Source organism: Papio anubis, chromosome 8, assembly GCF_008728515.1.
Source record: "Papio anubis isolate 15944 chromosome 8, Panubis1.0, whole genome shotgun sequence".
Taxonomy (NCBI): Eukaryota; Metazoa; Chordata; class Mammalia; order Primates; family Cercopithecidae; genus Papio; species Papio anubis.
The window spans coordinates 15,980,495-15,998,891 of NC_044983.1; the positions used below are offsets into that span (position 1 = coordinate 15,980,495).

Here is an 18,397-nt window from a genome sequence, read left to right on the forward strand (position 1 = left end):
TGTTAAATATATTAACTCATTTAATTTAATTAATTAACTTATTTGAGAGACAGGGTCTCACTGTTACCCAGGCTGTAACAGAGTGATTGTGAGTGGCGCAATCATAGCTCACTGCAGTCCCAAACTCCTCCTGCAATCCTCCTGCCTCAGCCTCCTGTAGCTGGAACTGCAAGCATGCACCACCAAGCCTGGCAATTTGTTGTTGTTGTTTGTAGTATTAGGGTCTCGCTCTGTTGCCCAGGCTGTTCTTGAAATCTTGGCTTCAAGTGTTCCTCCTACCTTGGCCTCCCAAAGTGCGGGGATTACAGGCATAATTCATGGCACCTGGGCAAAATATATTTACTAATTTTAATATATTTTAATCCTCACAACAAATACACAGCATTCTTATCATTCCCATTCTCCAGATGGGGAATACGGGAAACACAGAGGTTATGTAATTTGCCCAAAGGCTGCAGCTAGCAAGATTTGCAGGTGGACTTTGAAATCGAGCTTCAGAGTCAACACCTTAGGCCACTTTGTATCCCGCCTCAAGACACTCATGCAGATTGGGGGCTCCTGCAGAAGGGGAGATGGTGGAGCAGTGGTCTTGTCAACTGAACAGTGGTGGTGATGTCAGATTTTTGTGATTGCCACCAGTTAATATGAAATTGATACAGCAACCTTTGAATTCATAATTCACTAGCATCCACATGCTTAAAAAAAGATAGTTTAGGCCAGGCGCAGTGGCTCAAGCCTGTAATCCCAGCACTTTGGGAGGCCGAGGCGGGCGGATCATGAGGTTAAGAGATCAAGACCATCCTGGCTAACACGGTGAAACCCCGTCTCTATTAAAAAATACAAAAAAATTAGCTGGGCGTGGTGGCGGGCGCCTGTAGTCCCAGCTACTCGGGAGGCTGAGGCAGGAGAATGGCATGAACCTGGGAGGCGGAGCTTGCAGTGAGCTGAGATTCGGCCACTGCATTCCAGCCTGGGTGACAGAGGGAGACTCTGTTTCAAAAAAAAAAAAGATACAGTTTAATGATATGCTGTATAAAACCATGTGGTGTGGGCATTGTTTGCACAAATTGCTAGGTTGTGTGTAATTCGGTGTTTTCAACCATCAGATAAATTGGAATTCAGAAAATAACTAATTTAGTAATAATAAAGCAACTTGTAACTCAGAACAAAAAATTTATATTTCTACAGATTATATATATGAATATTTAATTGTTTTAAATTTAAGGACACCAAAAACATAAACTTTGATGTGAGCAAGTTCTTATATATTTTATATAATATAATATGTATTACATTATATTTTATTGCAATTTTTATGTTATATATTTTGTTTATTATCTGTTGTTAGTAGGCTCTCTAGTAGTATTTGCCTATATGTTAAAAATAAGGAACAACTGAACTATATTTATATTTCATATTTTAGTCACCCTTTTTCTCCTTCATGCTTAATATATGAAGAATATTGTTAATCTACTGAAATTCTGATTTTTTTGGCTTTTATATCAAAAAACAGTTATCTAGAATTCCTATCATCTGTCTTATTATAACAGTCTTATATTTATAATAATTATAATGCTTTATCTGAACCATCTCTGTATGACTCTTCTAACTCCTGCTTGTACAGTTAATGCTTCTGACCTTGGCATTGTAATTTCCAAGTACCTGATTTCTTGCCTTATTCCTTGGTGACCCCTTGCTTCCCAAATCTGCTCCCCAGCGGTGTCAACACAAGGACTGGATTTTCAGCTCTTGATATGATTTGGATGTGTGTCCCCACCAAATCTCATGTGGAGTTGTAATTGCCAGTGTTGAAGGGAAGGCCTGGTGGGAGGCGATTGGCTCATGGGGGTGGAGTTCTCATGAATAGTTTAGCACCATCCCCTTGGTACTGCACAGTGAGTGAGTTCTCATGAGATCTGGTTGTTTGAAAAAGTGTGGCACCTCCTCCTCCCTCTCTCTCTTTCTTCCGCTCCTACCACATAAGATGTACCTGCTTCTGCTTTGCCTTCTGCCGTGTTTGTAAGTTCCCTGAGGCCTCTCCAGAAGCAGATGCTGCTATGCTTCTTTTACAGCCTGCAGAACCAGGAGTCAATCAAACCTCTTGTCTTTATAAATGACCCAGCCTCAGGTATTTCGTTATAGCAGTATGAGAACGGACTAACACAGCACTTAACCCTCAGTCTTCCCGTGACTGGTTGTAGAGGCCTGGGAAGAAATATCTGATGAGCTGCCTCCTGATTAGCTGTCTCCTGCCGTGATTGGCCCTTGAGTCCGTGTCAATAACCTGCTCGGAATGTATTCGAATAGACACCCTGAGTCTTGGGCTTGGTTTGACATTTGGAATAATGGTGCTCTGCTTTCTTCTACCAGTTCCTTGCCCTTGAGACCAGCTTTGTAGGCACTTTTGGGATCCCTTAATCTGTATGCTCATCCGTTGAATGATAGTCCGTTTGCTTCCCAAGCCCATTTTTACCCGAACTATCCCTGGTTCCTCTTGGCTCCAGAGGCACAGACAGTCTTCATGCTATAGCCATCCCCACTACTGCAGACCAGTGACTCTGGCCTCTTTCTGATCTCTAAGGGCCAGAGGTAGGACGGTTGGATCAAGATGCTGGTCAATAGAGAAGCAGGAGCCCAGGGCGAAGAGTCTGAGCAGAGGGAGATAACGATGTTGGTAGAGAAAAAGGGAGTTGTTGTGTTTTTTCTTTTGAGACAGTCTCGCTTTGTCGCCCAAGCTGGAGTGCCGTGGTGTGATCTCGGCTCACTGCAAGCTCCGCCTCCCGGGTTCGCGCCATTCTCCTGCCTCAGCCTCCGGAGTACCTGGGACTACAGGCACCCGCCACCACGCCCGGCTAATTTTTGTGTATTTTCAGTAGAGACGGGGTTTCACCGTGTAAGCCAGGATGGTCTCGATCTCCTGACCTCGGGATCCGCCCCCCTCAGCCTCCCAAAGTGCTGGGATTACAGGAGCCACCGCGCCCAGCGGAAAAGGGAGCATTTTAAGAGCCTCATGCACTGCGGTCTGAGCTAGCCAGGTGCCCTGAAGTATTTTATTGAAGCATAGGCTCTAAGTTTCTCACAACTCCTATATCCGACAATTGTATGTTTAGAAGCAGAAAATAAAGATGTTTCTATTTCCCATAAGATTGGCATCTCTTTGACCTCTACAGTCTTTCAATTCTGGTCAAATAGATATCTCAATTTATATTTGCTTATCTTGCTATTCCTCTCCCAATATATTATCTTCCTTTCATTCATGAATATGAGGATCTACTATGTTCTAGGCACTCTAATAGTCAACACGGAGATAAAAGTACATTAAACATCATCTTAGACCTTACAAAGTGCCCAGTTAATTGACCACAGTAGACTCATAACCAGAAATTACAATGTAGCATGGTAGTGCTTGAGTAGACATATGGACAAAGTGCTCTAGCTAGCATTGTTTTTGTTTCTGGCAATCATTGTTTGTTTACTCTAAAAGATGCCTTTTACTTCTGGAGGAATTCAAATGAACAGTTTTCCATAGAGAATAATGATATGGGCAGCAATGTGTGTAATGTGTTGCAGTTTAAAATCATTCAGTTTCTCGGGAGAAATACTGACCTCATCAGAAGGAACATTATGAAACCAATAAATATACCTATAAAAAAACTACTGTTTCATTTTCCTTAGTAATTCTGGTTCTTTTTCCTTTCTCTGCTCCTTTATTTTTTACCTTATTTGCCACCCTAATGCACATTAGGATTTCAGAAGGAAAAACTGCATACATGTAACAAGGAAAGATACACAAACACAAAGCTCAAATGCAAAAATTCCCAGTTGTAATCTGCCATGTGTACACTAGATTTTTTTTTTTTTTTTGAGACGGAGTCTCACTGCGTCACCCAGGCTGTAGTGCAGTGGCACGATCTCAGCTCACTGCAAACTCCACCTCCCAGGTTCAAGTGATTTCCTGCCTCAGCCTCCCAGGTAGCTGGGACTACTGGCACCCACCACCACGCCCAGCTAATTTTTGTATTTTTAGTAGAGACAGGGTTTCACCATATTGGCCAGGCTGGTCTGGATTTGCTGACCTTGTAATCCGCCCACCTAGGCCTCCGAAAGTGCTGGGATTACAGGTGTGAGCCACCGTGCCTGGCCATGTACATCAGTATTCAATCTATTGTCCTGATTTCTTATCAAATAATATAAATTCTCAGATATTTAACGTTCACATTAAATGCCCCTGCAGAGATAGAAAAAAGTAGTGCGTGAAAGAAGACATTTAAAATTGATATAATGCTTCATATTGCTTGTTACTGAAATAGGAAAAGCTTTTTAGCAAAACCTGAAGCAAACAAATAACTAGCATCATCATTGCATACGGGTGTGTAATGTAATTTATTGAAACACTTAAGAAAAGTCCATTCTGACCTGCATACTGCCTCTTGCTTCCAAGATCAATGACACTATTCTCCTCTCCTTTATCAAGAAACTGGACTTCATTCTCCTGCAAAAGCTGCTTGATCTTGACCTGTTGCTGTTTGACCCGGGTCTCAAGCAGGCGCACCTGGGCTCTGAGCCGCACCTGCTCCTGGGCACAGTCCTCGAGCGCCTGCAAAACAGGTGAGATGAGATGACTATGTATCTCATATTCATGGAAAACAAGTGCTTTTTAAATATTTGGATAAATCAGTGATTCCATTTTGTCTCCAATTCCCATTTCAGAATATTATTCCATACAAAAAGTGGTTTGAAAAGTTCTAATACTACCTGCTATTTGAAGAATTGGAAATTATGGCTTATGCCAAAACTCCTGGACTCAAAAGATCAAATAATATAAAATAATCTGAATCACTATGCTAGGAGCTTTATAGTTGTCTCATCTGATCCTCATAACAATTCCATGAGGTAGGAAAGGGCTCAGTGGGTAAGTGGAGGTGGGATTCAAATTCAGTTCAAGGACCATGCTCTCAATCTCTACATGACATTGCTTACGTGTTTTCTAAACAGCAATGTGCTTTACAGAAGTTAATTGTACCGTTGGCATGTAAATCCCCATAATAAATGAGATTTTTGAATGGCCCTCTGGTATAAATACATTTATATATTTATATTTATAATATAACGTATTTCTATATTATATTATATATAAATTTAGATAATATATTTATATATTATATTTGTTATATTATATTATATCAAATATATGTATATATAATATATTTATATTTATATATGGTATACATATACATATGGTATGTATATATGTAGTATATATACATATATATGTAGTGTGTGTGTGTATATATATTACATCTCCCCTACCTCCCATCTCTAGGTCGAAGTCATGGAACCTCTCCCAGCCATTTTTCTACGATGATTTCTCCCTTCCCCTTTCCCTTCCTCTTTCCTTTCCTTTCTCAGATGCTCTCCCAGACATTTTTTCTAGGATGATTTATCTTCTTTTCTTTCTTTCCTTTTGTTCTTTTCCTTTATTTTCCCTTCCCTCTCTCCCTCCCTCCCTTCCTTCCTTCTTTCTTTCTTTCTTTCCTTCCTCCCTTCCCTTGCTGCCCCTTCCTTCCTTCCTTCATTCCTTCCTTCCTTCCTTCATTCCTTTTCTTCTTTCTTTCTTTCCTTCTTTCTTTCCCTTTACTTTTCTTTCTTCTTTTCTTTCTTTCCCTTTTTCTCATCCCTAGGTCCAAGACACAGAACCTCTCCCAGCCATTTTTCTAGGATGATTCCTTCTCTCTCTTTCTCTCTTTCTGTGGACAGAGTCTTGCTCTGTTGCCCTGGCTGGAGTGCAGTGGTGCAATCTCAGCTCACTACAACCTCTGCCACTCTGGTTCAAGCGATTCTTGTGCTTCAGCCTCGTAAGTAGCTGGGATTATACAGGTTGTGTGCCATGACACCTGGCTAATTTTTGTATTTTTAGTAGAGACGGGGTTTCGTTTTGTTGCCCAGGCTGGTCTCCAACTCCTGGTCTCAAGAGATCCACCCACCTTGGCCTCTCAAAGTGCTGGGATTACAGGCGTGAGCCACGGCGCCGCCCAGCCTCTCTAGGATTCTTTCTTATTTGCTCTTGTTATTCTCTCCCTATCACTCAGATTTATTCACTCTGAGAGAGTTATTTGCTTAGCACCTTGAGTCACATAGGCTAAAAATTGAACAGCAAGAACATTTTATGGTGTCTGGGTCCTGTGTTGTTTCACAATAGTGGGGGATCAGTTGTGATATTGTTAAACATAGTACACTATGCAATTTTAAAATAACTGAACAGATCACAGCTCAAGTATCTCCAATTTTTATAAGACTGCATATATATATTTAGTAAGCTTATTTAAAACCTAGGAGTTTTCTCTCTCTAAGACCTTTGAATGAATGTCTTGTCTTTTTTATTTACAAATGAAGGACAACACAAGTTCGATGTAATTACTTTCGAATAATCTGGTTAGTTTTATACTTTTCAATATTGAAAAGCCCAAGGTTAATTTTAATTACTATTGACAGTTTCAAATTTCTAATATTCCAACCAAATAACTCCAGTGAATTTTTTAAAATTACTTATTTATTGTAAATACTTTTTATTTAAAAAAATGTAAAGCACTTTTTTTTGTTTTTGGAGATGGAGTCTCACTCTGTCACCCAGGCTAGAGTGAAGTGGCATGATCTCAGCTCACTGCAATCTCAGCCTCCTGGGTTCAAGAGATTCTCCTGCCTCAGCCTCCTGAGTAGCTAGGACTACGGGTGCGTGCCATCATGCCCGGCTAATTTTTTTTTTTTTTTTTTAGTGGAGACGGGGTTTCACCATATTGGCCAGGCTGGTCTCCAATTCCTGACCTTGTGATCTACCCACCTCAGACTCCCAAAAAAAAAAAAAAATGTAAAGCTCTTTGAAGTGCTGCTTTACTATGGGTCCAGTGTTTGCACCAGCCTCTTTGCTTTTCCCCCTTAGTTTTTTCAATGACAAGTCACTATAGGTTTAATGCAAAATGAAAGAAAATTCAGATAAAAGCAGGCATTATAAATATAACAATAGTTTTCACAATAAGCTTACCGAACTTTCCCTGCCCATTATCAGAGCGGTGACAACAAGGATGAAAGTGAACATCTTTGCCATGTCCCCCTTTGAAAAAACTGCAAGAATAAAAAGAATTTTATAAATGTATCAACTTTGAATTTTTCATGAGACCAGAGTTCAGACGTAAGTAGCTCCAGGAAGTCAGATGCAGCCGCAGGCCATCCCTAATCCTAGAGTCGCCGAGGAAATTCTCCCAGACTTTCCCAGTCTCTCACCACACAGAATGACACTCAGTGTTAACTAGAATTGAACCTGTTCCATCACAGTAACAGAGGAGGGAGTCTGGTTCTTTTCGCGGTCCTATTGTGCTGTTTGTGTTATGCTGTGGAAAGGCACAGGAGCATTTTAATCAGTTACCTAATGCTACACAACAAGGAAGGGGCTCAGTCAAAATGTGCACGCAGGTCTCTCTGCTTACAGAGCTTGCGTCTTTTTCTCCCTATGTTGCCCAGGCTGGTCTCAAACTCCTGGGCTCAAGTGATCCTCCCGCCTCGGGCTCCCAAAATGCTGGGATTACAGGCATGAGCCACTGCCTAGAATAAGATTTTTGAAAGCAAAGATCACACCTTGCTAATTTTGGTATCCCCAGCATTTAACTCATGTGGTGACTCCAATAACTGTTGTTGCCTCTGCAGAATGATTCCTCGGGACGCAAAATCCTTCTCAGAGGGAAAAATGTAATTTCCTTGCTTTAAACTGCAGTCTGTTTATACTGACATACTTTCCTCTTTTACGGGAAAACAATGGGCGAAGTGTATTTCTGAAGGTAACAGTTAAGAAGGACTGGGGGACTTTTGGTTGGACTGAACACATGAATTTAATTCTTTCCTTCTCACAAAGCCCACTAGAAAATGAGTAAAGAAAAACTGTAAAGGACGCAAATGGACAAAGTCAAAGAGAAAGGTAAAGAACAGCTAGTGTGCAATGTCAGCAAGCTGGTAGATGATAAAAAGCATGTGGAGGGCCTGGTGCGGGGGCTCACACCTGTAATCCCAGAACTTCGGGAAGCTGAGGTGGGCAGATCACTTGAGGTCAGGAGCTCGAGACCAGCCTGGCCAACATGGAGAAACCCTGTCTCTACTAAAAATACAAAAATTAGCTGGACGCGGTGGCGGGCACCTGTAGTCCCAGCTACTCGGGAGGTTGAAGCAGGAGAATTGCTTGAACCCAGGAGGTGGAGGTTGCAGTGAGCCAAGATCATGCCAATGCACTTCAGCCTGAGTGACAGAGTGAGTCCCTGTCTAGAAAGAAAAGAAACGAGAGAAAAGAAGAGGAGAGGAGAGGAGAGAAAAGAAGAGAAGTAGGGGAATTGGCAAAGCAGCAGCAGACAGGAGCACCATGAGAAGCGAGAGAAGTCACATTGTAGCACTCTAGGGGATCCTGGATTGGAGGCACTGCTAGTTTGGAAGTGAAGGTAGAGGCAAATGGGCTGACAGTCAGATCCTCACCTAAACCCTGAGCAGCCAGGTGAACGCTGCTTCTCGTACTCTTTCAGAATATGGAAGATTTGCTTTCTATTAAGACTGCCCAGAGATGCTCCAGGTGGCATGACAGTAGAAGCACTGAAGGGGAGGGGAGAGGCACTGTTCAAAAAGGGTGAGGCTTTCCCAGGCTACTTCTCTTGCAGTCAGCAACCAGCTCTACACTCTTCCTACCACTTTCCAGGCCAGAGAACATGGGATTCCTCACTGGAGGAACTGGAGACTTCACAGAAAAGATCTTCAGAGACTGATATTGGGGGATTTCCATCAAAGGAGACATTCCCTTGACTGATCACTCTCCAAAGAAGCCCACTAGTTGGCAAGCTTCCTTCATGCACCTGGGAGAGGTATAAAAGGTATAGGCATACTATTTTGCTTGTTTCTTTCAATGTAAGTTTCCTTTCTGAAGAGAGGCATATTTTACATTTCATTCCCTGTCCACATCCAACGGTCTGAAGAGAAACACCAAATTTCTGTATTACAACACTGGTCAGAAATTCATATGATAGCAAGTAGTCATGACTTAACCCTCTCATCCAACATTGTGAACAAAATAATCAAGATGGGCCGGGTGTGGTGGCTCACGCCTATAATCCCAGCACTTCAAGAGGCCAAGGCGGGTGGATCACGAGGTCAGGAGTTTGATACCAGCCTGGCCAACATGGTGAAATCCTGTTTCTACTAAAAATACAAAAAATAGCTACGTGTGTAATCCCAGCTATTTGGGAGGCTGAGGCAGGAGACTTGCTTGAACCCAAGAGGTGGAGGTTGCAGTGAGCCGAGATCCCGCCACTGCACTCCAGCCTAGGTGATAGTGAAAGATTCCGTCTCAAAAAAAAAAAAAAAAGTATCTCTACACCCATTTGTCTAGTAAAGTTATCCTTTTAACCATATGATATAATTTGTAGCAACAATTTAAAAGAACTCTGGCATTTCACTCTTTATTTTAGTAAATATTTTTTCTTTAAAATTCAATCATATATTGAGTATGTACCTACGTTAGGCCCAGGGATAGAAATAGTAGATATTTTAATATGTAACTTATTAAATATACTGGATATATTAAAATATTTGCTTATATTAAAAATAGAGAAAATTAACTTTGTGACATTGAAAACGTTTACCAATGTGAAAAAGAGACACCCTCTGTGTATTTTTATAAAAGATAAAATGAGGTGAGAATAGGATTGCAAAGGAACAGAAGTAGTGAACAAATTAAAAGAAAAGATGATTAGGTTTGCTATCAATTAATATTTGCTAATTAATATAATAAGCTTGGAATTATTTAAGGAACACTTTTCTAGGTCACCTTTATTATTATCATGACAGATAAAATCATTTTCTTTAAGATAAAAACATTGACTGCACTAAAGACTCATCATTTGCAATGCAATAGTGTCCAAAATCTCGTGTTCGCTGATGTCAAGATTATGTCTACAAATTAAGAAAATTTCAAGTTGAAATAAATATTCTAAACCAAAGACATCTGATGTTAGGAGCAAATACATTTTCATTCTGATCCAGGGGGTAGTTTCATGTTTTCTTTTGTTTTTCTTTTTTTGTCTGGGAGTTCTTGGGAACGCTCCTTATTCATTGTGGCTGAATTTTTTCAACGAGAGCGTTGAATACTACAAAGGATTGTATCAGTTATAAATCAACAGCCAATAATTTTACTAAACCGTAAAAACCATCCATTTAAACTGAATTACAGTAGGAAAATATATTTGTAAAGAAGGCTTAGAAAAAAATAAAATAACAATAAACTAGAATAAGATTATTTCAAGCATATATTTTCTACCTATTCTTAGGTAAAGTTTTAAAAATTGAATGGATTCTAGTCCTCTAATCCCTGTCACCAGAAAATGAGTGACCTACAGCATGCTTTAGTATCTTTTCTTCACAATAAGAGAATAATATTTTAATAATGACACAGAGTAATTGCTAAACGAGCTTGTTGGAACAATTACTCTATTTCCACAAAGATGCCAAGCAGCCTGCATGGCCTGGGGCATCATATAAAGATGAGCTAGCCATTCAAGTAGAATGTAGCTCTGCAAGACTGCAATCTTACTTACTAGCCCTTCAAGTAGAATGTAGCTCTGCAAGGCTGCAATAGCACTTACATTGCAGGATCCATCAAGGGGCCAAGGGCTATTTCCCAAAGTCTAACATGTGGATTGGAAAAATAAGGAATATTCATCTGAAACCATATTGTGTTTGTGTTTGGACGTCACTAAACACTGTGCCAAACTTTGGCTGGGTGTGGTGGCTCATGCCTGTAATCTCAGCACTTTGGGGGGACGAAGTGGGAGGATCACCAGAGGTCAGGAGTTCAAGACCAGCCGGGCCAACATGACAAAACTCCATCGCTACTAAAAATACAAAAATTAGCTGGGTGTGGTGGTGCATGCCTGTAATACCAGCTACTCGGGAGGTTGAAGCATGAGAATCACTTGAACCTGGGAGGCAGAGGTTGCAGTGAGCTGAGATTGTGTCACTGCATTCCAGCCTGGGTGACAGAGCGAGACTCCATCTCAAACAACAACAACAGCAACAACACCCCAAAACGCTGCCAAATTTTAACTGGCCATTTTATTTTATTTCATTAGCCTCACAGTGAAAATAAGAAAATAAGCACAGGGATGCTTACGATTTCCCCAGGACCATTCAGCCTCTGGGCATATCCTCTGGGAATATCTCCCAGATCTCCTGAACCTCTTTCCTTATTGCCTGGTTAATCCTTTCTTACTGTATTAGGTTGAACTATAAGAAATGGCAGATGTTTGAACATTTCTGACTTAGAAAAATGGCAATTTCATTGTTTCAAGTTAATGCATATTGGTTAGCTAGGAAGAACACACCTGAAATCATTATAACCATTTATACTACAATGAATGCCAAAAAAAAAAAAAATAGGTTCAAAATATACTGTTTGTGGCTTACTTGACGAGACAACAAATTGGCAACAAGCTGTTTTTATATCAGTGCTGCCTCCCATGTTAATACATGAATGTGTGCCATTTAAAATATATTTACAAAATTTCTAACACATCATCAACACATGGAATATCATGGTTTTGCCATCAGCTAATCTTCATGATGCCTGTAGAAGAGAAATTATGTCTACTTTTTACTAAAGGAAGCAAAAATAGTGAAGCAAAGTAACTTTCCTAAGAAAAGACTCTACGTTCAAAATTTATACAACATCCAATCACTTCTTACCACCTCTATTGCTACTGTCTGGCCCAAGGTACCATTGGAAGATTCCAATTTTTGCAAACCAGAACTTTTTTTTTTTTTTTTAAGACGGAGTCTCGCTCGGTCACCCAGGCTGAAGTACAGTGGCACGATCTCGGCTCACTGCAAGCTCCGCCTCCTGCGTTCACACCATTCTCCTGCCTCAGCCTCCTGAGTAGCTAGGACTACAGGTCCAGCCACCACGCCCGGCTAATTTTTTTTGTATTTTTAGAAGAGGCAGGGTTTCACCGTGTTAGCCACAATGGTCTCGATCTGCTGACCTCGTGATCCGCCTGCCTCAGCCAGAATATTTTTTTAGAATTACAATGAGACAACATTGTATACTGAACCTTTCCTGGGCAAACCGGGATATTTGGTCGTCCAACAGCAAAGCTTTACATAATCTGTGAGCATTCATCTACCCAGCATACCTCCTTTCCCATCATTTTTGCCTGCTCTGGCCACATACGCCTCTTTGGCATTCTTGAAACACCCTGAAATACACAGACTTCTCAGGGCGATTGTGCTTGCTGTTCTCTCTACCTGGAATGCACTTTTGAAAATCTCTGTGGTTTGCTCCATGACATCCTTCAGGTCTTCGCTCAGGTATTCCCTTCCCAGAGATACCTTCCCTGACTACTACGTATAAAATAAAAACTGTTCCCCGTTGTCTTAGTCCATTCTCATGTTATAAATTTACCCAGTAAAGAACTACCTGAGACTGGGTAATTTATAAAGGAAAGAGGTTTAATTGACTCACAGTTTGCCATGACTGGGGAGGCCCCAGGAAACTTAGAATCATGGTGGAAGGGGAAGCAAACATGTCCTTCTTCACATGATGGCAGGAAGGAGAAGTGCCGAGCAAAAGGGGGAAAAGCCCCTTATAAAACCATCAGATCTCGGGAGAACTCACTATCACAAAAACAGCAGCATGGAGGTAGCTGCCCCCATGATTCAGTTACCTTCCACCGGGTCCATCCCACAACATGTGGGATTATGAGAACTACAATTCAAGATGAGATTTGGGTGGAGACACAGGCAAACAACATCACCCATACACTCCATATCTTTATTACAATGGGTTAAGTTTCTCCTTAGCACTTATCATCAAATATAATGAAATATTATAATATATGTGTTTATTGTCTACCCACTCCAACCACCATCTACAATGTAAGTGCCAAGTGGCGAGGGGCTACATCTATTATATATACTGCCCTAATGCTGGGTGGATAGTTAGGTACTGTACTAGTTTCTTGAGCCTGCCATAACAAACTACCATAAACTGAGTGGCCTAAAGCAAGAGGAGGTTATTATCTCACAGTTCTGGAGGATACAAGTCCAAAATCAAGAAGAGCAGGGCCACGCTTCCTTCAAAGTCTACAGGAGAAAATCCTTTCTGGCCTCTTCTAGCATTTGGTGGTTGCCAGCAATTCTTGACATCCTTTGACTTGTGGCAGTATCACTCCATTCTCCAATACCATCTTCACGTGGCTGTCTTTCCTCTGTGTGTCTCTGTGTCTAAATTTCCCTCCTCATATTAGGACATCAGTCATTGGATTAGGGTCTGCCCTAATCCAGTATGACCTCATCTTAACTTAGTTACATCTACAAAGAACCTATTTGCAAGTGAGATCACATTCACAGGTAATAAAAGTTAGGAATGAACATATTTTGGGGGGCACAACTGAACCTAGCACAGGTACTCAACAAAATATCTATTGAATAGATGAGAAGAAAACTTGTAAACCTAAATTAGGATTGTAGAACTTCCCAGGATCTGTTATTGTAATTTCACAGTTGCTTATCGCAGATCAAATTATTTTGTGTTTGTTGTTATGTCTTTATCAGATTCCCTCCTTCTTCACCCTTCCAACAACAACAAAAATAACTAAGAACTCTTAATGAACTATGCTTTTCATAAAGTTTTTTGTGATTTGCAAATACGTCATGTTGATATGTGATAGCTTATTTTGGTTTTAAAAAAGATATGTGGATTTATAAAATCCCAAAAGAAAATATATAACTGAAAATATAATACCTAAGATATTTAAAGTTGGCTGTCTCAGTGGGCCAAGGTCATTACCATAGCTATCTCATAATAAGGTTTTAGTTTGACTCATGTTTTCAGTTGAATAAATATATTTTTTGAGCAAAATTATAATAGCTATGTTGCTTTTTAAATTCGTACCCTGGTGTCTTTAACTATGTAATTTTAAAATTTATCACAAAACTCAAGTAGCAAAAAGGAAAACAATAAATGCCCTTACGCAAATAGAGATTTCTTAAACATAATCAACTGCATAGTCACAGACATAAAATCAGAAAGTATTTTTCATGTTACAGAAAATAAGAAACAAAAACATTTTATTATAAGGAAGCAAAAAAAAATAAAGATGGAAAACAAAATATTTTTTAAAAACATATAAAGAGATTTTAGAAATAGCCTTATTCCCTGAGGCTAGAACATGCACACAAAACATAATTAAAGGAAGTGACATCATTCAGTCAAATATCATCAACACTAGAGGAAACGAGGCTCAGAGAGGGAAAATTGTTTGCCTAAAGAAATAAAAGAGACTTTCACTAACTATATTTACACTAGTCTGGGAAATCAGTGTAATGATATGACATAAATACCATTTATTTGTGACTCTAACTCAAATTGTTCTTCTGACTGAAAATAGCCAATGTATTTAATGGATTACTGATTAGGATATTTCCTTGATAAATGAAACTGCTAAGGATCAGAAATAAAAATGATGTCCTCTTTTTTTTTATGTGATAGGAAATAAATCTTCATTATTTTAATCCACTCCCAGTTCATATTCAGGAGTCAAAAATGAAAAGTCATGAAATGTCTGTATCTTTTAGACTTTGCTTTAATGCTATTTGTTGAAATTTTTTTTTATTTGGTTCGAGTTTTCTTATGCATTTGTGGGATCAAGTCCTTTATTTCAGAAGTGAATATATTAGCTTAAAAACTTAGAGCTTAGCCAGGTGTGGTGGCTGACGTCTGTAATCCCAGCACTTTGGGAGGCCGAGGAGGGCAGATCACTTGGGTCAGGAGTTCGAGACCAGCATGGCCAACATAGCGAAACCCAGTCTACTAAAAATACAAAGAAATTAGCCAAGTGTTGGGGCACACACCTTTAATCCCAGCTATTCTGTTGGCTGAGGCATGAGAATCGCTTGAACCTGGGAGGCAGAGGTTGCAGTGAGCCAAGATCACACCACTGCACTCCAGACTGGGTGACAGAGTGAGACTCCATCTCAAAAAACAAACAAATGACAACAACAAAAAACACTTAGAGCTTAAAAAAATTTTTTTTATTCCAGTGTTTGATTCTGGCTGTTGCATAAATGAAAGTATGTTTTGAAAATGCTCTGGGTGGCCAGGCACAGTAGCTCATGCCTGTAATCCCAGCACCTTGGGAGGCCGAGGCGGGCGGATCATGAGGTCAGGAGATCCAGACCATCCTGGTGAACATGGTGAAACCCCATCTCTACTAAAAATACAAAAAAATTAGCTGGGCATGGTGGCGGGCGCCTGTAGTCCCAGCTACTCGGGAGCCTGAGGCAGGAGAATGGCGTAAACCCGGGAGGCGAAGCTTGCAGTGAGCCGAGATCGTGCCACTGCACTCCAGCCTGGGCAACAAAGCAAGAATCCATCTCAAAAAATAAACAAATAAATAAATAAAAGAAAATGCTCTGGGTGATGCACCTATATATCATATAATTTTACCTACGCACACTGTATGTATAAATGTGTACGTATGTACATAAAATTATTACAAAAATTATGTATATATCATAGATATTATATATAATTATATAAGGTATATAAATGTTGCTTAGCATTAGATTTAGTACAAAATAAAGGGCTAATGAAATTTTTTTGACAGGCCTCTGTTTCTTGATATCCAGAAATGTTCATCTCATTGCCATTAAGATAATTCAATAATCAAATCAAAAAGGCACCCCCTAGTCTGGCAGCATATAAACAATAAAGTATTTCAAAATGTAATTATATATATTTAGAAAGTCATTATATTACTTTGATTAGCTTTAGAATAATTTCCGAGACTATCTTAAGTTCTCTAAAATTTCCCATTTTCCTCTTTTGTAATTCTAGCCAACATTCTCTGTAATATTGAAGAAATGCTAGGTATTAAGAATTTGTTTCAAAACTCTGGTCTCCATCATTCATGATAGTAAACCACTATTTATTCTGCACATCTGGCTTATGATAAAGTTGTATCAAATTATTCTGTTCATTTATTGCACAATTAGTTGTATTTCTTTTATAATATTTTTGCTTTAGGCAGTTTGGAGACTTTTAATTATTATAAAATTAAAATTGTTCTCAAATGGCTGTTCTTTAGTGGACTATATTATTTGACATAAATTATTTTAATGCTATAAATTCTAATTCCTTCCCCACTACATTTTAAAAAATATTTAATTAATTACACTGCATTAAATTTAAAGATGAAGATATTTAATTAATTACACTGCATTAAATTTAAAGATGAAGACATTAAATTTGTAAATGAAAAGTTCTACAGATAATATGTAATTTTAAAAAACAATTACAAAACAGAAGTACATTAGTAGAATGTAAACATTTCAAAATTGGTATGTTTTAAATGAGCCATTATAATAGGATACATAAAAGAAACAATAAGGAAGGAAAAAGTTATTGAAGGAAGTATGTTTAATAAGTTAACATTCACAAATGGACTATAACCTAAGTCAGTGAGTTAAAAATTTACCCATAAACACAAGCTTAGAGACTCCTTTTAAGCTATTTCCTTCCAAATTTTTTCCTCTTTCTGAAAATGGAATATAACTGTGCTTTTGCATTTTTCTTAAGAATCCATACTCACTGAAAGCCTTACAAAGCTAAATATATTTGATCCCCCAAGAAATGCAATAAAGAAAAATGTTTCTGAAGTTTTTTACTTCTGAAGTGAAAATTGTCATATAGTCCATTTTATTTTTAATTTTTTATACTGAAACTGCAAACCTATCATTTACATCAAACTCCCATCCAATTCATTCAAAATGTAAAGGAAATAGAAAAGATACATAATTCTAAATCTCTTCTCCAAGTTGTAGAAGCAGACTTCTTGCTAGTCAACCTGACTTCTTGCAAAAGCTAGTGGTTGTTACTTGAGTTTTGGTTACTATCACACCTGTGAAATAAATTAGCATTATTACAAGCATGTCAAAAATGCAGAGACATTAAATAACTTGCCTAAAGTCAGAAATGAGTCAGAGACCCAGCTCAGCCTCCGTCCAGACACTCTGCTTCCCAGGATCCTCTGACTGCATTCAGAATTTGTCATTATTTCTCCATTATTTGATTAGAAATAGGGACAATGTTGATTCTGGCTTCAATCCAGAAACAAACATGTGGACACTGGTTTAACTGAAAGAAAACTAAAAGAGGAGATTCAAGGACAAATTCCAATACTCTGATATTTTTCTTTTTTCCCCATTTGTATGACTTTTTGTGAAAGATCTAATAATATATCTTTATAAACATATATATATATTTTAAAACTTATTATTATGTTCAGAGAATTTTTGTACTTTAACATCAATACTGTTCCGTTGGAGATTAAGTAAAACCAAAGTCCAGCTGAAACTTTGCTTTGTATTAAGGATAATAATATTTTACCCATAAATATATGAATTAATATGTCATCTCAACTAAAATATGGAGATAAGCCAAATTTTTCCTAGTTATGAAAAATGAGGCAGGTTAATAATTGCCAAGGTGACATGGTCAGTTTATTTGCTCTCTAAGAAAAACAAAAGTATTCCCTGAGGTGCAAAATTGTGAAATTTAACTGGAAGCATCAATTATACTCTGGACAAGGTGTTCCTTTTGTTTTAAAATCCTCTAGAAGATTTTCTAAAGTGTAATAGGCAACTGTTAGCTCCATTAATCATATTGTATAACAGTTTCATACTCGAAATCCGAGTTCCTCATTTCTTCTTTCCCTCTGATGTAACTCAAGCAGTTGTTTGCCGTTTGTCCTGTGGTCCCTATTTATTCACTCAGATTCCAGTAAAATACCAAAGTTTTGTTTTCTTTCTGTTCTTTGTTATCTACTGGACTTGAGCACTGATGATGTTTGGTCTTCCCGTTAAACATCTTCCTGTCCTTCATGTGGACATTTTGAAAATTATTAAGGGAAACGTAATCCTGTTGATTTACTGGAAAGAAGAAGAAGAAGAAGAAGAAAAAGCCAATTAGGCTGAAGTGATTTGCACACACACACAAGTGGAAATGATACATTCATAATTGTAGAGAATTCAAGCTGCTAATGTTAAATTTCAAAAGCAAAAATATGGGATTATTTGGCTAATTCGATAATTACCTCTGTGGTAAAATGACATATTTTGAAATACAAACTTACCTTTCCTTCTCGTATGCCTTTAGCTTTCTCCCCATTCAAGCAATAATTTAGCCTTGTGTTTATTTCCTCACTGGAGGGACATAATACTAACAGCAGCTAACATGTGGTATACTCATAATGTGATAAAAATGGTAATTATATCAACTCACTCAGCCACACAGCCCTATGAGTAGGTACTGTTAATG

The 18,397-nt window shown here is 38.7% G+C and overlaps 1 protein-coding gene across 1 annotated transcript in view; it reads right to left on the reverse strand.

The window, feature by feature from the left end:
• FGL1 (fibrinogen like 1) overlaps nt 1-17,492 on the reverse strand; it is a 31,714-nt gene extending 14,222 nt beyond the window's left edge. The window contains exons 1-3 of the mRNA XM_009212587.2: nt 17,042-17,492; nt 7,040-7,119; nt 4,417-4,597 (exon numbers count right to left, since the gene is read on the reverse strand). Of these exons, the coding sequence (XP_009210851.2) occupies nt 4,417-4,597; nt 7,040-7,119; nt 17,042-17,132 (352 nt within the window). The 5' untranslated portion in view covers nt 17,133-17,492. The remainder of the gene's footprint in view (nt 1-4,416; nt 4,598-7,039; nt 7,120-17,041) is intronic.
• Nucleotides 17,493-18,397: the final 905 nt, after the last annotated feature.